At 50.1% G+C, this 19,080-nt stretch overlaps 2 protein-coding genes across 11 annotated transcripts in view; one reads left to right on the forward strand and one right to left on the reverse strand.

Annotated features, from left to right (window-relative positions):
• The window catches only part of CAMTA1 (calmodulin binding transcription activator 1), a 227,757-nt gene that overhangs the window by 208,319 nt on the left and 358 nt on the right, over nt 1–19,080 (reverse strand). For 7 of the 10 annotated variants that reach the window (XM_085242254.1, XM_085242255.1, XM_085242251.1 and 4 more), the window contains exon 2: nt 16,197–16,290. In XM_085242254.1, coding sequence (XP_085098380.1) covers nt 16,197–16,263 — 67 coding nt within the window. In that variant the 5' untranslated portion in view covers nt 16,264–16,290. Of the gene's footprint in view, nt 1–4,387; nt 4,675–4,918; nt 5,056–16,196; nt 16,291–16,479; nt 16,530–19,080 lie in introns of those variants that run through there. The other 3 variants (XM_085242252.1, XM_085242253.1, XM_085242259.1) reach the window with 3 other exon arrangements.
• On the forward strand, nt 4,465–11,265 carry LOC146542874 (uncharacterized). The gene is made up of 2 exons (XM_085242291.1): nt 4,465–7,582; nt 8,552–11,265. Exon 1 carries the CDS (start codon nt 4,654–4,656, stop codon nt 5,662–5,664), a length of 1,011 nt encoding a protein of 336 aa, XP_085098417.1. The 5' UTR covers nt 4,465–4,653; the 3' UTR covers nt 5,665–7,582; nt 8,552–11,265.

Genomic DNA, 19,080 nt, shown 5'->3' on the forward strand with positions numbered 1-19,080 from the left:
AGTCAGCACTCGGGTCTGACCTGCACAGCAACTGGGCCATTCCAGAGGGGATATTCCACATTTGCTTAGGACTATATTCTCCTCTGTGGTTAAAAAAAAACACAAAGCAGCTATAATTCCACAGCGCTTATTTGACTTCATGATGGAAATGAGGCCAATGTACCTCGAACTTTCATCCCACGATGATTTTTGCTACGGATGTGACTTACGGCACTGTGATCTGCTAAACCATCCAGCGTCGGTAAAAGTGCTCCTGCAAGCAAAGCTGCACTCGCACATGGAGGATTTGCCAGTAAAGCTCTATCGATGCAGTATTTATTTATTTTTTAGTGTAAAGTTGGCCACAGCTCAAGAACGCTTCCCAGGGCACGCACAGCCGGCTCGGAAAATTACAATAAGGAAGGCATGTAGGCTGCTTCATTTCAGGGTAATGGATCTCGTTATAATTCCACACGAAACTCCAAACCTTAAGTTCCATTAGCAGCGCTCAAGATTACTCATTAGCGAGCCAAAAACTCGTGTGAAATTAAGAAAGTAAAACTATTATAAAGTTCGTAGAAAGTTCCATATTAATTATAGCACATAAAACCCTTTGTCACTTTATGGTTTGTTCATGCTCCTTGCGCTTTATCCTCCCAGGGGATGCAACATGGGCCATAAAACTTTAACGCACGCAACAGCAAATCACAGCGAGTCTCTGTTCCACCCCCATTCCCCAAACAACCCCCTCTTCTTCTCCTAACTGGATCTTAAATTTCCGGCGACCCAGAAGGTGAATTTAGATCTCTGGGCCACTTAACTACCACTGTTCATCAACATAACACATCGCTGGAGAATACAGGAAGGGCCGAATGGGCGTGGATCAAATGCTGATTTGCAGATAGTTCGTACTGGACGTAAATATAAAGAATAAGCCCATAAAATCGCAAACAGAAGTTTTATAAAGTCACTTTTATGAAGTAATAACTTAAGTTGGCCATTGGGTAACCCACCAACAGCAGAGGTGTCTCAGCTCTGCCAACAGGTGGTTCTCCACAAGCAGAGCTGCGAGGTTATTATTAGCTACCTAAATGAATGGGAGCTCAGGATAAGCAAAGCTGCCCTTCAGCGCACCGCCGTCAGGAAGCAGAACCGGGGCTGCACTGTGCAGGTGGGACCACCCAGACCCCACATGGCAGCACTGAGCACAGACCTGAGCTGCACTGCACACAGCCAAGGATGTGCCCCACTGCCCCACTGCCCCACTGCCAGCGCCGTGTCTCTCATCCGGTCAGCATTTCCTCTTCTCAACAACAAAACCAAACCAAATCCTTCTCTTCCAACAACTTCCAAGCCTTCATTTTCCAATAGATTGGATGTGAAGAAATAAGACAAAACTAAAAGTGACCTGTATTCAGTCAGGAGATTGATGCATTATGCAATTATTTTACCTTCTGCATGTATGGATGCTGATATTCACTGAGTCCATCTATCCGTCACAGGTTGTGCTATATTATTTCTACAGAAACCCACCTGTGACTTCCCCGGGTGGCAGTGAACACAGCTCTGCTGGGTCTCCACACCAGACACAATGCATTCAGTTATTTTTCACAACGGACAGATTGAGCTCTCAAGATTTGGAAACATACTTGGCAGGAAAAAAAATCAAAAGCCAAACACCCTCAATGCTACAATGCGACAAGAGAGAAGGATTCCGGGCTCTCCAGAGCTCTCCATCCGGGTTGTAACAGCAGCACCACAGTGCCTGCACTCAGCCCCTGCTCAGCACAGCCCCTGCGGGTCACAGCCCCACAGCTGGGTGAGGACAGCCGCCCCACAGCTGGGTGAGGACAGCCGCCCCACAGCTGGGTGAGGACAGCCGCCCCACAGCTGCAGCTCGCAGGGCCGGGCCGCACCGCCAGCACTGCCGTCAGCCTGCAGGATTCAGAACAGGGCAGATGCAGCCCAAGGGCACGGATGCTACTGAAGCCAAAGTGATATAGAGACCCAAAGTGAGGGGGAAAGGCCAACACAACTCAGTGAGGCGAGGAACAGGAAAGCCAGCACACACTGACGACGCACGCAGCTGCTGGAAGCGTTTTAATGCAGCGGGCGCCGCATCCCACAACGCTCTCCCAGCCTCGTCTCACTCCATGCAAAGTTTTTTCCCCAGCAGATATATTTGGTTGATTGAAGCAGAGGGGACACCAACAAGGAAGGTCACATTCCTGCAGGCTGCCTGGGAAGCAGCAGCTCCTTCCCCCTCCCCGCTTCCTCCAGACAGGCCTTGGGATGGCCGCGAGTTCAGAAAGAAACTTCTAAGAATGGCAGCGATGTAAACTTCCCACCTATACCTGAGATACAACCCAAAAACATTTGATATAACCTCACTTTCATGTAACACTTCCACTGTTTCCTGATACAGAAAACGAATTCCAAGTTACAACATCTGTAGGAAACCTTCCACAGTAGTCAGAGAACAGCAAAGCAACCAAAGAACCGAGTAAAAGTCTCTGGGAAGACCATTAAAAACAGGAGGTGCAGAACTGGGTTACAAACCCTGAGCTCTGCACAGACCCACGTCTTACATCAGTCATCTCCCGCACAGAACGGTTACCCCCATAACAGCACCACTAAAAACCTGCCCTCAAACACACGTGTTGTTCTCACTGCTGTGGAAGTGAGTTTGGCTGCACTGCGGGCTCAGAGTCCGTGTGGATCCCAAACTCCGGCAGGCGGCGGTTCGGCTCTGCCTCCAGCAACAGAAATGTGGGCAACGCTTCAGCTGCTGAAATTCAGTAAAAAATCTGGGGCAAAGACTGCATGGAGCTGAATGTCCAACTCTGCTCCTCCACCGTGGCTGCTGGTGGGGCAGCAGTGGGGCAGTGCAGCCCAACCCCACGGCAAGCAAGGATTTGTTTAAGTCCAAAAACGTTACACAACGCTCCTACAGAGGGAGGTAAATATCTGTAAATATCTGCTGTTTAACAACAAAATCGAGAACGTCTGGGTTTCAAAAGGCGTTGCTTGCCAAACTGCTACAGCATTCAAGAACAAAACCTGAGCAGTTGCCCAAATCTCCAACAACTCCCCCAAAACCATCATCAGTAACAGCTAAATGAGCACTGCTGAAAGCCCTTCCTTGAGCCACACCTGGCTGCCGCCTGTTGAAGCTCCTGGCAGCACTCTGAGGGACGAAGGTTCCCATCTCAGCCCCCTGAGAACACCGCAGGCCGGGCTGAGCCGAGCTGTGCTCTGTATGGAGCCACTCAGCCCTGCCACAGCAGGCCCAGAGCCCAGCAGCACCACGGATCCAAACCCTCAGCTACAACCTGACCGGCGTGAGCAGTTATTATGAGAACACAATGGAAATGGCACCAAATAAGAGGAAAGAAAGACCAACCCACTGTGCTTTGGTGGCAACCAAAGAACTCAAACTTCACCGTTCAAACTACAAAGCCGAAATTAAAACCGACTCATTTCTGACATACACCAGCATCAACCAGCTGGCATTTTACTACTTCGGGGGAGTTATCATTCACATCAACGCAAATGAGGAAAGAACGAAGCCCAGCATTTTCCAGACCACAGGAAAGATGGAACTAATGAATTTGGGAGCATCAAAGAGATGAATAAAAGATGAAGCCGATGACACGCTCGTAATCACCGCCACTACTTAAAATTCAGATTTCTGTACAGCACTGAGGTTTCACCACACGGGACGAGGAGGGGGCAAAAAGAAACCAAAGGCGGCACGGCTACAAACAGCCGCAGCTCCATCCAGGGAAGGGAAATAATTCCCCAAAACAATTCCAACAAAAAATCCTAAAGAGGCGGAGTCGCAGCTCATCAGAAGGGCTTTTCTGGCGGGAGCCGCCGACGCGTTTCGAGGCCGAGGATCCGGAGCGCACCCCAGCGGCGGGGCCGCACGGAGCGCCGTGCCCGGCAGCTCGCGGCGTCGGCGGGCACGGCCGGCCGTAGATCGGCTCGGGAGGAACGAAGCACGCGGAGCCGGTTACGCAACGCAGAGGCGCGGGAGGCGAAGCACCCCTCCCCGTAAGATGGAGGCCCCGAGGCCCCGCCGCTCGGCCGTCCGCCGCCCCCGGGATCGCCGCGGTCCCGCCGCCGCGGGGCGCCCCCTCCCGCCCGGCCCGAGCCCCACCGGGGCGACCGCCGGGAGCGGACCGGGACGAACTCCGCCGCCCCGCGCTCCGCCGGAGCCCGGCGTGAACTCGGCCCGGGACCGCGGCCGCCCGCCCGGAGCGCCGCGCCCGGCACCGGCGGAGCGTCGCCACCCCCTCGCGGGCGCCGCGCTCGGCCCCGCCGCCAACTTTCGGCCGAGTTGGGCGCTGCGGCGCCGCGGGGTCGGGGCGGACGGCGCCGCGGCTCCGGTACCGCCCGCACTCACCTCCGCGGGCCGGCCGGGGCCTGCGGGCCGTGCGCTCCGGGGGGCCGCGCCGCTCCGCCCCTGCCCGCCCGCCGCCGCGGAGGCCGAACCGCCCGGCTCGTCACCGGCGCGCGCCCGCGGGGCACGTGCGGCGGCGGGCACGGCGCGCGGCGGCGTTGCGGGCAGGCCCGGCCCGGCCCGGCGGGGGGCGCGGGGCCGCGCGTGGCGCCGTGACCCCGGGCGGCGGCGGCGGCGGCGGCGGCGCGGGGCGGGCGGGCGCGGCCTCCATGTTGTCGGCGGGGGCACGTGCCGGCGGGCGACGGGAGGCGTGCCCGGCCCGGCCCGACCGCGGGGCCCGCCGCACGCGGCCTGCCCGCCCGCCGCACATGGCCGCCGCCGCCGCCGCCGCCCCGGCCCCACGGGGGCGCCCTCCGCCGCCACCGAACTTCGCGCTTCGGCCCCGGGTGCCGCCGCCCCGCGGCGGGGGCAGCGCGGGGGGCGGCGCGGAGGCCCGGCGGCGGCGCGGCGCGGGGCGCTTCGGGCGGCGCTCACCTTCCGGCTTGTTTTCGGCAGCCATTTCCCCTCCGCGCGCCACATCCTCCTCCGCCTCCTCGCGACCGGGACCCAGGCGCGCGCCGCCTCCTCCCGCTGCCGCCGCCGCCGCCGCCGCCGGGCCGGGCACCCCGCGCGCACGGCGCACACCCCGCGCCGCCCATTGGGGGAGCCGCCGCACTGACACCCGCGGCGGCCAATCGCGGCGGGCCGGGGGCGGGCGGCCGGAGGGGATGGGCGCGACTGACGGCGCCGCCCGCCAATGGGCGCCCGGCGGCGCCACAGCGACACGCGCCGCAGCCACTCGGCGGCCGCGCCGGGAGGACGTGCGGGCGGGACGCGGCGCCGCACTGACGGCCGCGGCGGCCACTCGGGAAGCGGCTCCGCGCGAGCGACGGCCGCCGGAGCCAATGGCGGCGCGCGCGGAGAGGGACTCCGCCGCTGACGCACGGCGCCGCCGGCGGCGGCAGCCAACGAGGAACGGCCGCCGACGGAGCGACGGCGCGCGGGCCCAATGGGGCGGCGGGAGGGACGGACCCGCGCCGCAGCGCCCGCCCCGCCCATTGGCTGCCGGCGGCCCGGCGGGCTCACGCCCCGCGCCCGTAACCCCAAACAAAGGCGGCGATTGGCGCGCCGTGCCGCCCCGCCGCCAATCCCCGCCCGGCCGGGGGTCGCGGGGCTCCCGCGCGGGCACGGCGCCGAGACCCCGACCCGCGGGACCCCGACCCGCGCCGCCGCCCGCGTGAGCGGCGAAGTCTCGCAGCTCCGCCCACCCGCGCCGTACCGGAGGGCGGCACGCACGGAGCCGCGCTGAGCGCCGGATCGTGGCACGGCTCCGCCTCCACCGGCCCCGTTTCGCTCCTTCCCCTTCGCGGGTGGGCCGCTGCGCGGTCAGCAATTAACCAACATTAAGAGACCGCCCTGATATTATACGAAAAGCTGAAAAGTTTACGAAGGAAGCAAATGAAACCCGACGCGTGCGAGGCCTTCAGGAACCGGGGGCTTCTCAGGTGTACGGGACTTTGGGGGATGTAAGAGGAGCGGAGCGGGCGGCAATGAGCCGCGGAGGGAAGGTGAGGCACAGCTCCCACCGCCTGCCCTCCTCGCCCCAGCACAGCGCTGCTCCACCTCCAGCTTGCTGCCATCGAACGAAAAGGTAGCAGCCCGTTCTGCAGCTCCCACAGAGCTCCGTGCGGCTCCCCGAGGAGCGCTGCTGCCTCCGAGCACTCGGAACAAAGCCGCGGTCCAGCAGCGGTCCTGAGCTCGCTGCAAGTTAAACCTCACTTCAGGAAATAATGGCCAGGAGATCAATGCTGTCTGCCTTCCTAGAATTGGATGTCAAGGAGCTTTTGCTGTAAAGAGTCTCCCAAGAAACAAAGCAAATCGTTCTGTCCTTTTAAAAATGGAAAGTGCCTTGGAAGAGTGATGTATTATTTGCCTGGCTGAGTTCCGTCTCCATCTCATCAAAGCCTGACGAGCACTGCCACTTCTGCCTGCTGGAGCAGAGCTCAGTGCAACTGGACCACATCTAATGCCTGCACAATGCAAATGAAGATTGAAACGGTTGTTTCCTTTGATGTGACTGAACGCTCAAACAGGATATTTTCCTTTCGACTCTCACGAGAACGGAACTTCTTTAAAAAGACCTGTTGACTTTCTGCTTTTGTTAAGGTCTGAAGCCATCCCCGAGCCAAGGCAAAAGATGAGGATGGTAGGATGGGTCTCTTCTAAGACAGAAGAAAAGAAAATTCCTTTTTCCATTTCCAGCAACCGTTAATCTAATGTGGAGCATGAAAGGCACATTGCTACAGAGGCTTCAGGATAGCAGGGACTGCTGACACACACACATCACACAGCTGATCTAGAATAGTCTGTATGAGAAACGCACACAGACATTAACACGTCAGTGGGATCAACCATAATTGCTTTCCTTCAGATACCCTGCAGGTTGGTGTTCACAAGGGGCAAAAGCTTCTTCCACTTGGATATTCAGGCAAGATTACCTAACAAAGAAAGAGATGAGAGAAAAGCAGAGCTCATACATCTCTTAGCTGAGATCTCCCTTTGCTGCCCACAACAGCAGTGCTATTCAGACTGTTTCAGTGGCAGTGCTTGTGGCTGAAACACACCAGAACCTGGGGCAGCCCCAGAGCCTGGATAACAGCTGCTGCCACGACCAGATTCCAGTTCCTTTCTGGGAGGGCGGCACAAACAGCTCCTTCAGCCACAGCCCTCACTGCACTGTTCACTTGCAGACTCTTGAGAACAAACAACCATAAGGTGCTCCACATGGGGTTAGACCTTGAGATCACCCACAAACATTAAATGCAAGATCAGCTACACGTGGGCTCAAGAACGTCCAGGTCTTCCTTCTCTCCAAAGCTAAAGTAGATCCCTATGTGCTTCAGTGGCTCATTAGGGTAACGAGGTCCATGTGGCCTGACTGACTGACTGACAAGGTTGTTGAGGACACCACCGCCTCCCCTCAGCACTGCAAGTTGGGGGAAGAGGAACTTCCACTTAATTCAAGAACAGCTCAACTTCCAGAAAACACCACGACCTAACCTGGGGCTCTGTGAAGCATCTCTGAGAAGGCTGCCTGGCTTTCCAGCTCCTTCCTGGTCTGCAACAACAGCGGGAACTTAAGTGGATAAAGATGATGAGGTATTTTCAAGTGGTTCCAGAAATAATGCACAACTGTTATACACGGGCTAAAGAACTAGTTTCTCTTTCTTAATGTAAGCTTTTACACCAGGAGGAATAAGAACTAATCAACTGAAGTCTTTTGTGTCTGAAACTATGTGATTTTAACAGTAGCACAGAAGGGATTCCAACAACGTGATCTACATAGCATTAGATGCACTTTGAACATGGCTTCTTCACCAAACATACCAGCAGTCCCAAATATTTTCATGCAATTCCTGCACAACAAAGTAAGAAGCATCCCAATTTAAGCACTGCTGGCACCTTTAAAGATTCCCAGCTCCTTACTATTTGAAATTATGGTTTAAACACTATTGAAGCATACAGACTCTTGTACGTATGGTACAGAATAATCTGAGGGTCATCTATGGGCACAAACGTGGCTACCCCCAGCTGATAAGCAACAGGAACGCAGATGTGCCAGCAGTTTTGCAGTTTGATTCAAGAATGATTTTTAATGCAATACTCATAAAAGCTCCTACTATTCTGATCGTTTGTTTTTGTTTAAAACACCAAGAGGTAAAACACCAAGAAGTTCTTGAAAAAAAAAATGCTCATTGTCATTTCGTAACAGGTGTGGGTCTGGCTCAGTTAATTGATAATTTGGCATGCATAGTTATCTGCAGAAGTCAAACTGTAAGGAATATATTCAAATGCCCTGTTATGGATATTCAGCAAATTATACATTCACAGTTGCTATGGCAAGCATCGAAAATGAAAACAATTCAGACAGTTTTAATAACTATAATGACAGTGTTGGAACCCCATTTCTTTTGAATCGTTTGCACAGAGTTACTCCATGATTTAGAAGCAAGGAATGCAAAGTGTTCTTGCAAAAAAAAGTCCTGTAAAAATCTGTGTAGAGATGTTTTAAAACCTCCACAATGACAGAAAATAAGTGTTTTTGCCCTTTCCTCTCTCTACCTACAGAATCAAAGGCTGTTCTTTTCTAGGGGAAAAAAACCCACAAAACTCAACCAAGTCAACACGTATGCATGAATCCAATGCTACTTGACTGTATTTGTGAAGCATAATTGCCAGTTCTCAAGTTCATCAAAATGAAGTAAATATCCCCAAACAAGCATCTCTCCAGAAAGGTCTTCCCCTCTGTTTAAGACTCTGCCTTCCAAACAATTGGCCAAAAAGCACCGGATCACTCGTGCTGGACAGAACTGCGTACCACCTCAGCAGGGAGTCGGGCGATTCCCAAGTTCTGGGGTTTGCACACACTCTCCTTCCATTCCCACTGGGATTCTGAGCCCCTTTATTACCCTCAAATACAAACTATACTCAAATAATCCCTAGTAGAGGAATTTATAGAAGACTGAACTGCAGTGCAGCTCAGGAGCCTGAACCTTTCTAACAGACCTTGGACAAAAGATGTTTTTGCTGGGCAAAGCCTAGTGAAGGTTTTGCAGATATTCCAGCCAGCAGCCTCAGCTCAAGACATGGCATTCACCTGCCTAACCAAAACCAGCAGCACAAACTTCGCTCCTGGCACTGAGTCTGGGGAACAGCACGCGGCCAACGAGGCCATTTGCTAGACTGGAGCCCCACTTATCCTGCTGCAGCTTCAAACCTTCAGAAGTTACATCCACGGGTGGCAACCTGGCAGCTTTGCTGCAGCCACAACAGCAGGGCAATGCTTAGGCCTTCATTTCTTCTCCGGACCGGGGCAGACTGCCTTCACTTTGGAGCACTACGGATGCTCTAAGCACCCCGGCAGCACTAAGAAAATTACTATTTTGCTCTAATATACAGAGGAGAAAAAAACTTAAAATATGAGGTAAATTAAAGCTTCCAACTAAGGGGATTTACCAGAAAGTCACCATAAACTTCAGAGAATTTATTTTTTCAATTCTGCTGCAACTTTCTCCAGTTCTTCTGGACAAGCCATTAGACACGGCAATTCAAAAAATTAAAGAAAATGCCTATTGACCATTATATCAAATTCTAATTTTAGCCAGAAAAAAATAATTAAGCAGTGATTTACTCTGGTAGTCAACTTATATTAACATTTTTCCCCCTATTTATGTAATTCTGGCAAAATCTAATAATATATACAACGCTCATAAATGCTGGGCTAGATTTAGTGAAGACAATTTCCTACGCTATATTCAGGACATTTCTCTTTGCATTCTGTTATAATAAGACAATCAAATTATTTTGTTTAAGGAGGCAATATGACTGCCGTCCACAGGGTTTCATTTATAATTTCAGGGTAGCCTTCAATAAGGTGCATCCAGGAATAAATTTCATTTATTTTAAAGCTGTCACCCTGAAACAAGCTGCATATGCAGGCTGTTTCTGTCTGGGAACGTTTTTACCCCTGCATCCAGAACCCTGTTATCTGCAGAAATGCTCCTATTGCCTAAGCAGCAAGAACCAAGAGTAAATCCTTCAGCCAGCACAGCAGTGCTAGAGGAAAAGGGCATGCTCCGCAATTGTTACTTTCTCCTCACCGTGTTCAAGACGCTGCGATCTTCGGGTTAGTTCGGTATCTCCAGCAACAGTTGAAGCAAATACAACAGGAAAGTACGTTTAAAGCCCAAATCCCTAAAGGTATACTGCTAAATTTCTGTTCCTACCTTTATTTAAATACATTTTCCAAGATACTTAACTCCTCTGAAATTGGTCTGCTGTCTGTATTAACTGAATAAAAATGGATTTAGGAGCCAAACTTTAGTCACCAAGGTATGACAATGTCAGCCTCAGGCACTGAAAACAGAAGAATGAGTAATGGAAGGAGACAAAAAGAGCTGAAGGAAGAGAAAACTGATGACAGCAGTGGAGAGGCAGAAGATGTTGAAAGCCAGAGAAAGTCAAATTTAACTGAGTCAGCCTGCTCCCGAGGAGCTTTCGTGACAGCACCACCCGGCCTCTGCCCTGGAGTTACCAAACCAAGGCTTCAATCACACTCTGCTGGTGTTTACTCTGCACGTACAGCAATAATGCCCCAGGAATACGCTTTGTCTTCCTGTTAGACCCAAGGTGGTAAGCCAGATGGATTTGATGACCACTGTAGGGTTCTTCCAGCTGAACTTTTCTAACACAGAAATGTCATTAACAAACAAGAAAATCCTCCAGGTTTTCAGATAAGAAGCGTTATCACTGAAGTCATTCTCTCATTTCTTTAAGGGGCTCAGCCAAGGCTGGGATTCTGCCATGCCATAAATTCACAATGAGAAGGAACTTCCCTTATGATAAATGTTTATTTATGAATAGATGAACCAAATGGAAGTACAATTCCAGTATCACAAACCAGAATCAATGGAGGCCTGCTTGCAGTGGTGCTATGGCAGCACAGCTATTTGGGTACCTCCTGGAACCTCATGGCACAAAACCTCCCCTGCCATTAAGGACAGCAACAGTTTCAAGAAAACAAACAACGCCTTGAGAATTTCCTCATTAATTTTACCTACGGCACAGGGTTTTCTTCCTGGACTTGCCTAAACCTTGTCTTTATCGTTATTCACATATGGCCCATGAGAGTTCACAGAACGGGATGTATTCACAGTGTGCAGAAGTAGCTTTTACTTAGGGGGGTTAATCTGAGAGTTCTCAGCTTTCACTTCAGTTTTCTCATCTGAGGAAAACCATATTTATTTATTTTTTTTTTATCTGGAGTGGAGTAAATCCATTCCCTCACCTTCTGTAGCAGAGTGAAAATTAAGACATAAAGGAGTAAAGAAGAACCCTACTATTCAACAACAGTTTGCCACTGGCTTTGTTTGCCAAGACCACAAGACAGGCACGTCAGTTATTTATAGAATCCCACGTTATATAAAGTATTTCAGCTCAGGACAGCGTGAAGGTAAAACCAGGAATGCTGTCAGAACTGCTGGGCAAGGACGGGATATCCCTGCACATCCCTACACAGACGGTGCTTTTTATTGAACTAAGAAGTGAAAAAACCTTATGAAGTTCATGAACCTTATCAGTGCTAAGTGATATGCAGTATCTCTTTTTTTTTTTTTTTTGACAGTGTCAGTCTGTATTTAACATTTACTAAGGGACTATTTGTAAGGGAAATAACACATTGTATGCTCCAAACACACGTTAGCATAACCTGCACGACACGATGGCCACTGCCTTCTCTTTACCCTGCTTACCTCTGTGGAAAAGCCTGCCATGCACATTTCACAGCTTGCTCCAACTGACCACAACTTTCTCATTCCCACTGCAATGGCAGCACCAACACCAAGCAATTCTGCAGCACCAGCCAAGGACTGGATGCTACCAACCACCTGTAGGTACCACAGAATCAGCTTTAAGCAACTTCCACTGACTCCTCAGAAAGGGGACACACTTAAATTAACAAGTGCTCCTCAAGAAAAGGATTATGCATAAAGTTTATTCTTTTTTAATCTGGTAGTAGAACCATTAGTATTAGAATTAGCTTTTCCTCTTGGAATGACATCTTTCCACTTCCATCTCTGATTAAGCAGTACAACCTGTGCCCCAGTGTTTCACTATTCAGTGTTATGACACCTCTTCTTGCTTTAAAGAAAATGCACGAAAATAAGAAAAGATAACACTAAAACTAGAAATTAATCTGTGTGATAATAGACTGTGCAAAAATGAACTCAAAAGTGCAAAAAGAACAGATTTTAATCACATTCATTAGCATAGTATTAATGAAAACAGGTGGTCCCCTGGACCATGAGCTGAAGATCGCAGTGCAGGTCTGGCCCTGCTAGGCCTGCTTACGAATTTAAGCATAGTCCAAGGGCTGCATTGACTTGTGGTGCATTCAGCACTAATCCCTCACAGCTAGGGTCAAAAGCCGGGGGATGAAATCATACCCTTAGCCTCAAGAATCCACCACAATCCAAACAACTGTGTTTCACACAAACAACGCAAAGGCAGAACTGCCAGCACACAGTGGCTACCTGGAAACAATCTAAGCAAAGCAGGTGAGGCAGAAGGCTGCAGGAAGCACCTGGCACAACTCTGCTAAGCCACTGCAGCCCTCAGGACTGACTGAGACGGACACGTGAGCATTCTCCTTCCTTCACAGCTGCAGCTGGACAGCACGTGCTGTGCTTGAGCTCTGCCAGTTTTGAGGGCCATGCTTCGCAATGACAAACATCCCATCTCTGATCTCATGAACGCAGATAATTTTACCCCAAACCTTTGCCTTGGAGTCTGGCAGGCAGCGTATTTGACTTTTTACATGGTGTGAGCCCTAAAAGGAGTAAAAGAAAGGTTACACTGCAGTACAGAACAAAGAGCATTTAATTAATCCCAAAGTGCTCACTTCTGTGAGAAATCACAGCACGCTGGAACTCTGTCCTTACTGAACTAGATTCGTGGAGCTAAGTCGTATAAGGCTAAATCACAGTTTTTCTCCACAGACTTCTACTCAGATTCTGTTTCATTCAGGCCATATAGGTATTCCCACTAGAGGTATGTTTTTTACAGGCAATGGTGATTAAGAAATGCTGAGAACCCTCTTCATCCCTCACCAGGTGCATTTGAAGAAATATGTCCTAGATCATCATTTGTACTTAAAGGTTTTTTTGCTTGTGTATTAACTCTGCAAAAGCTCTTATTTACTGATTACACACAAGTCATTAGCCACACCAACCCCATAAAGCAAGTAGTGCATGAGAGGTACACACACATCATCTATTACAGGAAATCTGAGTTATCTGTCTTAGAACAAAGAAAAATAATCCACTCCTTTTGTAACTCTATAATGTGGTAGAAAACAGCAGTAACAGAGGGATAGCAGAGTCCCAGGCTGCAGCAAGTAAGGACAAGCCTAGGTGCAGCAGCCATGGATGCAGAAAGAAAGGGAACAAAGCTGCTTACCTTTGGAGGGCCTCAGGGACACGGGGATATCCAGCAAGAGATGCTCTCACCTCCACTGCCAACCCTTAAAAGAGGGCTGGGAAGGGGAGGATCCTGGCTCCCCCCCTTCCAGTTACTGAAATATACTGCATGCACCTGAGCTCCCCTGGGCTGGTCCTGCCTTCCCACCAGGTGCTCCAACACTGCTTCAGGCCATGACTTACAAGTTCTGCTACACCTTTGTTTTCTGACAGTCAGTTACCTGCTTTTATTTTAAAAGAAAAGTATCCTTAGTAAGGATGAATACGGTTGGAAGTAGACAAATTGTGTGGCAGATTATTAATACTCAGTAATTTACAAAAACAATCAAGACTTCAAAATTGAAAAGCCCATGAAACTGAATACTCAGAAAATGGAAGGATTCTATCTGCTCCTCCTCCAACCATCCTGTCTTTGACATTGAGGGTGAGATCTTCAAATGCAATGACAAAGATTTTGTCTGACAAACCACTTATGGAAGAGTGATGATAGTGAACTTTAAGATCCAAGTATGTAAGTGATTCACATTCTTGTCTTGCATGCTCACAAGTGACGAGGAGAGGTATGCAAGCCTCAACTCCTGCATGCAGTTCTTTCTCAGATAAGCACCTTCCTTCACCACCTCTGTCTATCAAACCGTGCCTCCTGGTGATCTCCCACTGCTGTCACCAGCCCCAGCAGGCAGGAGAGTAAGCAGAAGAGAAGGCATATTTCCCAGTCCTCCCCCACAACTGCAAACCTGAATGCTAACAAGATGGAGGGGAGAACAACAAACTAAAATCTATAGGCTACCCCAGTAGGCACCTGTCTGTCCTCAGGGTCATATAATGCACCACGTGCTGGAAAACAGCAGAAGTGAGGAGCTGGCAACATCCAAAGCACAACGCCTGTAGAAGTGATTATTCTGATGCCAAATCTGGTCCTATCTGAGCTTCCCAGCCACTGCTGAGTTGACAGCACATGCAGCAGTGCCAGAGCTGGCAGAGATGATGCTGAACACAGCTAGTGGCTACCAGCCACCTTAAAGCAACAGCACCAAGCATTTCCTTGACCCGATGTCTAATGGCATCAGTAGTAAAAGTTGCTGTGTACGGTGCCCTTTGTCAGAAGCACAGCAAATACTGAAAAACAACTCCCCATTCCCTGCTTTCCCTTTGCCTCAGACTGCTGTGGTGCGGATCCACAGGGGCTGGAACAGAGAGCAGCCAGAAGTCAGAGCCCTGGGAAAGCAGCACAGACACAGCACATGCCAGCACTGACCACGCTCCAATTAAGCATTACAGATTAATGGTGAAGAATGTCATACCTCAAAGCACATAACAGATTTACATCAGAGTTTATACAAACAGCTGAATAACATTCCAACAGCCTTAACACTCACACATGCCCCAAAAGGAGAAAACGATCAGATCTACCAAAATATGCAATGACAACAGCAGCAATGTACTTGTTCATATTTCAACAACGCCCGAATTCTCAACTCTGGTGTTATTAAAAACTAGGTATTGTATATATTAACCATACAATAGCTTATACAATGCAGAACCATAAAAAAGTATTTCCAATAAAATTGTTTATACAGTATTTCAAGCATAGGTTACATTTCCCAAACAGCAAAGTACTACATTTGCACTAAAGGAACTGAAGCAGCTGTTGTTCCTCCCGTGACATCATGCTGCCTAAACGTAACAAGGACTTCAGCACATCCTATAGCATCCAGAGCTGCTTACTGACAAAAAAGGGACAGCATTTCCACTAAATTGAGGCAAAAATAAGCCATAATATTGAGCCCAATTAATATTTTCATTGGCACAGTAGGAATTAACTTCTCATACAGCTATTCTGCTAGAGGTAAGGAGGAGACTCACTTTGGAGATGGAAGAGCTGGTAGGGAACACAAACTCCTACTTCCAGCTACGACCACAGCTCAAAACACAAAGAGCTATTAGTGGAAAATGGTTTCTTTAAGTCATTCTTATACATTTCCTACTGCTGAAGATTTTCTTGCTCCCTGCCGGTTCCTTCCACCACTTTTGCTGCTATTGGTGGAATATAACTAAGGCCTTTCTACTCCATGGCTCTGTGCAGGTGTGATTAAATCCACTTCCCAAAGTCCCTATGTGGACTGTCATGCCTCAGAATGAAAGTGCCAATAAGCGATTCCTTGGGGGCACCTCAACAACATGAACACAAAACACAGCAAAAACAATCAGAGTAGCAGCAAGTAATTCACTCTTTGTGGAGGCAACTTGCTTGCAAGACATTTCAATCACTTTAACCATGTGTATCTGCCCAGGCTTCGGTCAGAAGTCAGAAGAGCCAATTACTGCATGCTCACCTGAGGAGAACAGCACTGGATGCAAATTAACTGGTCAAGTTAATCTTATTTCTTTTTTGTTCTCATCACAAAATACTGCAGCAAACAACCTAGGATGAGTAATTTGACAGAGTCACCTGCAGGGCAGGATGAGACAGTTGCTGGATCTGCAAGAACATACATGCAAGGGCACACGTGTGAGAGTGGTGGGAGCTCGTGGGTACAGACCAACATAGCTATGGGGAAACGTGGCACAGAAAAAGTAGGTCAAGAGTGAGGTGCCACTAAAACTTCATGCAAAACTGAGGAGGTGGGAACTCAAAACTCAGCTACAGTTTGAGGGGATGTGTCATTTGCCTCACGAGGGAAGGTAACATAAGTCCTACAGGCTCCAAAATGCACTCAATTAGCTGTTTCTTTTACCTTTTTGTTCTACCCAGCATTTCTTCAAGAGCACTGTCATCTCTGGCTTTGGCATCCTACTCATCATCTATGAATTCATGTTGCCGTTTCCTTCCTGAAAGGAAAAAGTCCCATAGTCAGTCACCTGCTACACAGAGGAAAGGACAGCTTTGACAGTATCTTTGCCACTACTGGAGTTTGAAGACCATTGCTCCTTGGGCAGACAGGACTGCAAGTTGTGTTCTCTTCTAACATCGTTTATCCTAAGTTCTCTGAGCAGCCCGTGTCGACTCTAGAAACTTACCCCAGTTTTACCTGTAAGCAGCTGAAAAGCAGCCAGTACCTCAGACACGCCTGGAAAGAAGGCAGGACAATGACTCACCCAGAGTAAAGAACTCCCAGCAACAAGAGAGGTTTGTGCCAAGCAAATGGCTTTGTTTTATTTTATAGCATTCTGAAAGTGTTAATCTATAAGAAACAGAATTAACACAACACAGAAAACACACAATGTTAGGGAAGTCTCCATTTCAAATCACATGAGCCAAATTAAAAATAAAACTAGACAACTGTACAAAGAGGAGACAAAAAAATCAATTTTCTCAAAGAGATAACGTGAGGGACTCCCATAGGGGTTGGCAAATTCTGGAAGACAGAAAGAGATGATATTTTATGGGAAGAGATTCAATAACCATTCTTTTCCCATAAAGCTAGTGATGGAGGATTGTCACTGCTCCACAGACACACTGTGCACATTTCAGGACAACAGTAACAGAAAATCAATAGCATCTTTTATACGTGAAAAGACATTATCTGTATGGGCTCCTAATACTAACAAATTGGGCCATGGAAGACCTGTACTAAAATCCAGCAGTCGCCGTTAATCTGGCTGTAGGAGAGGGGCAGCACGCTGTCCTGCATCTTCAGACGTTTTGTTTTGTTTGCTTTTAAAGAAATAACTCAGTTCAAAGCTTCACCTTTCCCGAAGCCAAAGAGCCCCCAGATGACACTACATTAAAGTCTAACTAAGTTGGACCCTGGCTCTGTTGCCCCATCAGCAACATTTCCTCTCCTCATTGGCTGTACTCATTAGGAGGGAGGAACTTAATCAGGTGGCAACTTGACAGCTTTGACAAGCTCAGCTAAATTGATGGCATCTTCTGCTTTTTCCCTCCACTGATCTGAGACAGACCCCAAATTAATTCCAGCAGAAACACTGTGTGGGGGCAGACTTCCAGCAGGGATGATACGTGACTGTAGCAACCTGCCAAACAAGGCCCAGCACACACTGGCCACTCTCACCAGACTGAGGAAGATGGGCATCGCTGAGCCCACCAGCACCTGACCCTACTTTGGGAACTCTGCACTTCAAGCTATGAACAGCGATGCTCAGTGTCATGCTATAATAGGAGAGAAAGTACTGCAATAATAGCAGGGTAGCAAAGTCTCTGGCTACAGCAAATGAGAACAAGCCCAAATGCAGTAACGAAGGAAAGGAGCTGCTTACCTTTAGAAGGCCTCAGCTATGCAAGGATCTCCAGACAGATCCCCTCACCTCCGCTGCCAACCCTTAAATGAGGGCTGGAAGGGGAGGATCCTGGCTCCACCCTCCATCACTCAGAACATTGCAGGCACCTGGGCTGGCCCTGCCTTCCCACCAGGTGCTCCATCACTGCTTCAAGCTGTGACTTTGCATTGCCACTACACTCAGTGGCATCCCTTTCTCAGTGCAGGCTCTGAACAGAGCACATGCTTTATAAGCAGAAAAGAAACAAAGACATCACAGCTTAGGGAAAAAAAAATAACAATGAGAGTTTCTTTGATTTGAATGGTCCAGACTAAAAAGAGAAGTTCTGTGTGAGGGGAAAAGGTGCCTTTAGGTTGTGATCTAAGAAGAAACCAGTGAGGCTGCTCACAGCTTTCAAAAGCAGCGCACCAAGCAGAAGCTGCAGCACCCTGAGAACGCAGGAGCTGCTAAACCCCACATCTGACTCTCGGGATCTGCAGCTCTCAGCACAAAGGCTGCACCCCAGGAGCACCACGGTGCCCAGGAAGGCATCGCCAGGACCTTGCAGAGCAGTGTGGGCAAGAGTCTCCACACCCAGAGCCAGAACTTGGCAACTCAGAAAAGCTCAATAAATACCTTTTTTTCCCCTCCCAAAGTAACCTTTGTAACCTTTTCCTACAAAAGTTATCTTTTCTCCATTGTAGTTTAACGTTTTAAAGAGAAGTCTTCAGATGCTTAGAAAGCACAGTTCATATTTAGCTCACTGAAGTCTTATTGCTCTCTTCCTATGCTTCCCTGCCAAGATGTGACACCTGTGCACCGTTCCCAGAAGTTTCCCCTGAATCATCCGTGATGCGTGCAAAGCAATGGCAGAGCTGGCAGCCGCGTGGCTCAGGAACACGTCAGGTCGGCCCAGCAAGGGCAAGGATTCCCAGTCACGCTGCCGCCGATATCCCTACCAGCCACGCCATTCAGAACAGCGCAGCACGGACCGGACCCGAACCGCCCGGGCACAGACCGGCAATTCGCGCCCCGGGAACCGGAGCGGCCTTTGCATCTTCAGTCCCTGAAACACGTGGGAAAAACGCGTCCACCAGGCGGGCTGCCGACCCGCCTCCGTGCCGAGCTTACACGGGAACGGAACGCGATTCAGCCCGGGTAGCCGAGCTGCGGGAAGGGAAAGCAGACCCGGCTTCCCGATGGAGCACGGCGGGGCCACGAGGGGCGTCCCGGAGCTCCGTCCGAGCACAGAAGCGCTGCGGGACCGCGCGGCTCCCGCACGGAGCGGCACCGCCCCCCTCCCCGCGCGGAACGCAGCGCCCGCCCGCGGCACGCGCCGCCGCACGCCGCTGAAGCCGGCGCCGAGCCGCTCCGCCGCTTCCCGTCGGTGCTCGAGCCCGA

Source organism: Meleagris gallopavo, chromosome 23, assembly GCF_905368555.1.
Source record: "Meleagris gallopavo chromosome 23, MGAL_WU_HG_1.1, whole genome shotgun sequence".
In the NCBI taxonomy this organism is placed as follows: Eukaryota; Metazoa; Chordata; class Aves; order Galliformes; family Phasianidae; genus Meleagris; species Meleagris gallopavo.